Source organism: Danio rerio, chromosome 15 (genome assembly GCF_052040795.2).
Source record: "Danio rerio strain M-AB ecotype USA chromosome 15, GRCz13ab, whole genome shotgun sequence".
NCBI classification, from domain to species: domain Eukaryota; kingdom Metazoa; phylum Chordata; class Actinopteri; order Cypriniformes; family Danionidae; genus Danio; species Danio rerio.
This window is the reverse complement of record NC_141035.1, coordinates 39,554,001-39,560,000: the sequence shown is the minus strand read 5'-3', so window position 1 is coordinate 39,560,000 and position 6,000 is coordinate 39,554,001. Positions and strand designations below refer to the sequence as shown.

Sequence of the window (6,000 nt, the reverse complement as noted above, 5' to 3'; positions counted from 1 at the left end):
ATATATATATATATATATATATATATATATATATATATATATATATACATATATACATATATATATATATATATATATATATATATATATATATATATATACATACACAAGAAATTTTCATATGACACTTAGAAGTTTTTGTATTTTGTATTTGAACTCTTCATCTACACAAATACACACACACACACACACACACACACTCACAAACAATAACTTGACTTCTAGTTGATCATATGAAAGGCTCATATGAAAGGCAAAGCCTATAGATTACGCATATTTTTTATCTAAATAAAATATGATCATGCCTTGATTTTTAATTATTTAATTAGAACAGTAAGGTATGACTCCCATGAGCTTTGAGGACTGCATCCACACATCTCTGCAGTGACTCAAATCACTTATTAATAAAGTCATCTGGAATGACAAAGAAAGAGTTCTTGCAGGACTCCCAGAGTTCATCAAGATTCTTTTGATTCATCTTCAATGCCTCCTCCATCTTATACCAGACATGCTCAATAATGTTCATTACTGGTGACTGGGCTGGCCAATCCTGGAGTACTCCGACCTTTTTTGCTTTAAGAAACTTTGATGTGGAGGCTGAAGTATGAGAAGGAGCGCTATCCTGCTGAATAATTTGTCCTCTCCGGTGGTTTGTTATGTAATGGGCAGCACAAATGTCTTGATACCTCAAGCTGTTGATGTTGTTATCCAATCTCTTGTATGCCCCCATACTGAATACAACCCCAAACCATGATTTTTCCTTCACCAAACTTGACTGATTTCTATGAGAATCTTGGGTCCATGCAGTTTCCAATAGGTCTTTTGCAGCATTTGTGATCATTGGGATGCAGATCAACAGATGATTCAGAGGAAAAATCTACCGCCACTTTTCCAAATGATCAACTAGAAGTGAAATTATTATTTGTTGCTCTTACAGCTGGGATCAACAACAAGACTTTTGTCTGGTACTGTGTATATATATATATATATATATATATATATATATATATATATATATATATATATATATATATATATATATATATATAATTCTATTTTTCAATTAAAGTTGTACTTTCTTTTTATCAATTAGTACTAAAACGCAAAATGTATACCAGTTTCCACAAAACCATGAAGCAGAAAAATTTATTATTACCAAGAACAATTGTTAATGATTGAGTACCAATAATAAGGGTTTATAATAGAGCACCAAGTCATCATATTGTAATTGTTTCTGAAAGATTGTGACACTGAAAACTGCTAAAATACATTAAGAAAACACTTGTTCATTTTGGATGTTATTTTTACTTTCGACCGAAAAAAAAAAAGCCCCCAAAAAATCTCAGTTTTTGCCTGCTGTGCAGTCTTACCTTAAGAGTCCCACTCTTCATTACATCCATTAAGCCATGCAGGCTCTTATGAGAGAATTACACTGCAGATACACAACACCGATGAAAGATGAAAACTCTCTCTGGGAGCTTTCAAAGCAGTGGCTGTAAACTCAAACCAAGAGACTTCATGATTCATTTACTAAGTTTGTGTCACACCGTCTCTTGGCAAGAAGTAGCCCGAGGCTGCCTACTGACTGGAAAACTTTTCTTCTTCTTTTTCTCCTCTGGTTTTCTTTTTTCTTTTTCAGATGGAGAGGAGCTGCTGGAAAGCGAATCGTATACAATGTCAGGCTCGCAGGATAAGCTTCAGAACACTCATGCTGAAGTCACGTAAGTTTGCGTTCGACAATGAAACCGTAGAAGCTTCTTTGCTGATGAGTTTCTTTAAACGACTTACATTTTTATGTTGTACACAATGTTGTGACCTTGAAAACTCTTCTTGTAAAAAAAGTACATAGTAACTGAAGTCAGGTTTGTAAATGCATACAGTATAACATTTACAAATATATATTATGCTGTATTTAACGACTCTGGTCCAACAAGTTTGTGTGTAAGAAATCGTTACATATAGTTAAGTCCATAAATATTTGGACATACACAAAAGTCTAACATTTTTGGCTACATACATTAACACAATAAATTTGAAATGAAGCGAACAAGATGTGTTTTAACTGCAGACTGTCAGCTTCAATTTTAGGGTATTTGCTTGTATTGCTTGATTTTCTCACTGTTTTGTAAAAAACAATGTTTAGTGGAATTAAGTTGCATATAAGTGTAATTTAGGGGATCTAACTATATTTAAAACATTTTTATCAAATCTATCAATCAGTCAACAGGTCTATTTCACAAATATGGTGATGGAAAGTGGAATAGGGGAGCATTGTTTCCAATCGCTGTTTCTATAGACCAATTACCATGTTTGTAAACATTCAGGATGCGCGCGCAAGAAGGTGGCAGAAAGCAACCGGGAGCCCTAGCATTTACAGCGAGGGAATGACATCAGATGCGGTGCAGAGTTTGTTGTTGTCTTAGAAATAAGATAAATTACTTACATATTATATATATTATTTACATAATGCTTACAGCATAATATAACAGCTCGTCGCCCAGTGACAAGCACAGTGATTTAGCAAAATTAACGTTAAAGTGAGCGGCGTTCGTCTGACAGCTCCCTTTGCGATAGCACCCATCTAATGGATATTGGATAAGACGAAGTGACTGAGCATCCAGCCCGAAATATACAATCTCAATGAAGCTCCGAGTGATTTTACAAGAGAGAAGTTAAAGGTCTACAAGTCTTTGGATGCCAACAATGATGTTCTTTGTGGTCATGTGCAATAAATATTGCTCCATGATGACCAGATTCAAGAGCTAAACATCGAGATTCCGCCTAGCCAAAGACAAGGAAACAAGACGGAGCTAACGTTATACAAGGCCTGGGTAATTAATCACCAACACGCAAAATGACTGCATTCTGACAGTGAACTTCACCTGTACAGCAGGGTATGTGAACCTACACATAGAGGTAAAGTTGGTTTTATATTTGCACATTCAGACTTTCTCCTTAATAATATACGTTAATTTCATAAAAATATTATTTGCAAACTCTAAATAGCAAAATCATATTAGCAGCAGCCAATGACTATCAAAGTACAACATTGTTCACAGTCAAATAAACAGTGTTAATGATGTTTTCAAGTCACACTTGCAGGTTATTTCAGACCGAATATTCAAAGTGTCGTGGTAAACAATATAGGGAGTTTGTCACAAGTTGTCACTGAATGAATGTGTGAATATAAAACTAAGTTTACCTTAATACACAACGTAACTTTCACGTTTCATTCTTAGCATTCAGTGTCAGCAGTTTAATTAACCACATGTAACTGTTTTTGCTGAAATCATTTCTGCAATCAAAAACGAGTGATGTGTATGATTCAGCATAGCGTGAACTGACCTGATATGACATGAGAACTGCAGAGTCCAGCATTTCTATTTAGCTCCTCACTTCATTCAGCTCCTATTTAGCCAAAGACATCTGCAGTCGGTATTAAAGCAGTGTGTTGTGTATGGTAAAAGTTAAGTTTTCCATTTTTGGACTCGAATTCGGCATCCTACCGCAAAACACGACATCTTTCCTATTGTAGCCTGCCTGTTTTTTGCAACCCTGGACCCGTGTGACGTCACTGTGACATAGGTTGGTAATTGGTCTATAGCCATTCATTATGATTTTAGGAAGTACTGTATATTAGTAATATTATAATAAGAGTGCAACACGGTGGCTCAGTGGTAAGCACTGTCACTTCACAGCAAGAAAGTCGCTGGTTGGAGTCCCAGCTGGGCCAGTTAGCATTACTGTGTGGAGTTTGGATGTTCTCCTCGTGTATGTGTGGGTTCTCTCCAGGTGCTCCAGTTTCACTCACAGCCTGAAGACATGCTCTATAGGTGAATTGGATTAACATGTGAGAAATGTGCCATTAAGGGTGCTTTCACACTTGCCTTATTTAGTTCGATTGAATCGCACTAAAGTTCGATTTTCCTTTTGGTGCGGTTCATTTGGGCAGTTGTGAATGCAGCAATCGTACTTGAGTGCGCACCAAAAGCGGACCAAAAAAGCGTACCGAGACCACCTCTTCAAGCAGGTCTCGGTACGCTTTTTTGGTCCGCTTTTGGTGCGCACTCGAGTACGATTGCTGCATTCACGACTTCCCAAATGAACTGCACCAAAAGGAAAAACGAACTCTAGTGCGATTCAATCGAACTAAATAAGGTTCATAAGCTTTCAAACTAACCCTGGAGCGATTAGTTTGTGGTGAGAATATGATTCGTACTAAAACAGTCCAACCGCAAAAAGTACTGCTCCTTTTGGACTTATTCAGCTGCCCTAGGCTGATGCGCTGTGCATTATGGGTTATGGAGGAAAAATATTTGTTGACAGCGCTTTACCAACAGAGAGAGAGAGAGAGAGAGAGAGAGAGGGGGGAAATCATTACCTGATGGATCGTTGGTAATATTTCCGCAAGATGACCATGTCGCAGTTTAGCTAAAATAATTCACGCCTCCTGCTGAAGTGACGAGCGATGCATTAAACACTGTTTTCCAGCCGCGGCCGTGCTTCATTCTCGAAATGTATAGTTTGTCTAAAGCAGGGATACATTCTGTCAGCGCAGTTGTCCCTTCATAGTTAAAAGCGACATTTTGTGTCTGCCGGTTTTGTTTACCTGCGGGAGTTCATTGGTATTTTTCCGCACGTGAATTCTGACCAATCAATAAGCAGTTTAGGAACTATGTTCAACAACATCTTTCCAATGAGAGATGTGGATTTTGTCAGATGAGTGCATTTTGGTTCGTTTCAACTGGTTCGGACCAAAGCCAGCAGTGTGGTGTGAAAACGGCCCAAAGACGGCAGAAGATGCAACAATGTATCATTTATTACCCCCGGTGCGGACCAAATGAAGCGAACTACAGATGTGAAAGCACCTTAAGACTTTTCTTAGGGGGTTCATTTTTTGCTTTAAGGGATTTTGACTAAATCAGAATAATAAACAATATGAAGAATAACTTTTAATGAAAAACACACTAGTTTAACTTTTTTTCAGTGCAGTTAAATTTAGGAAATGCCAAATTCCTTTGGCTATTCAAGCTATTTCTGACGAAAATGTTTAGATTTTTATTTTTATTCATTTATCCACTTTCATGAGATTCCGAGTCTGAATGTTTTTATTTTTTTAAATGAAACCTCAAAAAACAAAGACTACTGGATTCTTTTTCCAATATAGCTTCCAAATCTCATTGGTGATTGAAAAATGTCAACATATTATATTTATTAAATGTGAGAGGTCCCATTAAGACTTCTCTGGAAGACTCTGTTGACTTCTAAACATATTTATCTGTACCCTCACTGGGGGGAAGTTTTCAGCAGAAAGTTATTCAATGAATATTTCAGTCTTTTTTAAGTATCAGAAGAATAATTTATGTGAAATATCACACATTATGTTGTTAGTGCTGTAGGAGTTTATATAAATACATATTTTCTATTTAAATATAAATCATAAAATGTAATTTATTCCTGTGATGGTAAAGCTTGTGTGTGTATGTGTTAAGATTGGATATGATCCAATTTCATTTAAATGTGTAATTTCTAATTATAAAAAGGAACATTACATGGTAAATGGTAGATCAAATGAAAAAGGCTTGTGTATAATTGTGATTTATATTTGAAAGATATGAGAATAAAAGATTGAGTGAAATGAGTTAAATTTCAGTATTTTCACCGTGTGAAGCTGTCACGTGACTACAGTAGGCTTAAAATATAGCGTCGCTTTTCTCTTTTTGATCTTGACAGCCTCAGTATTCATTCACTTACATTGTATGCAAATGAGCAGCCTGGACATTCTGCCTAACGTCTTCTTTTTTTGGTGCGTGTGTGTGTTTCACAGAAGAGTGAAAATCACACCAGTTTGAATGACATCTGAGATGACAATGAAACTTTCAGTGAAGTATTCTAAAATAAGAATTACATTTGGAGACGGCTCAGTGGTTAGCACTGTTGCTTCGCAGCAAGAAGGTCATTGGTTCAAGTCCGGCTGGGCCAGTTGGCATTTCTGTGTGG

General features: G+C 36.5%; 1 protein-coding gene across 10 annotated transcripts in view; it reads left to right on the top strand.

The window, feature by feature from the left end:
• The window catches only part of nphs1 (NPHS1 adhesion molecule, nephrin), a 486,431-nt gene that overhangs the window by 381,029 nt on the left and 99,402 nt on the right, over positions 1-6,000 (top strand). For all 10 annotated transcript variants that reach the window (XR_015508789.1, XM_087283293.1, XM_087283292.1 and 7 more), the window contains 1 exon segment: positions 1,640-1,721. Coding sequence is in view for 9 of the 10 variants with exons in the window: in XM_087283293.1 (XP_087139419.1) it covers positions 1,640-1,721 (82 nt within the window). In the remaining variant the exon portion in view is untranslated.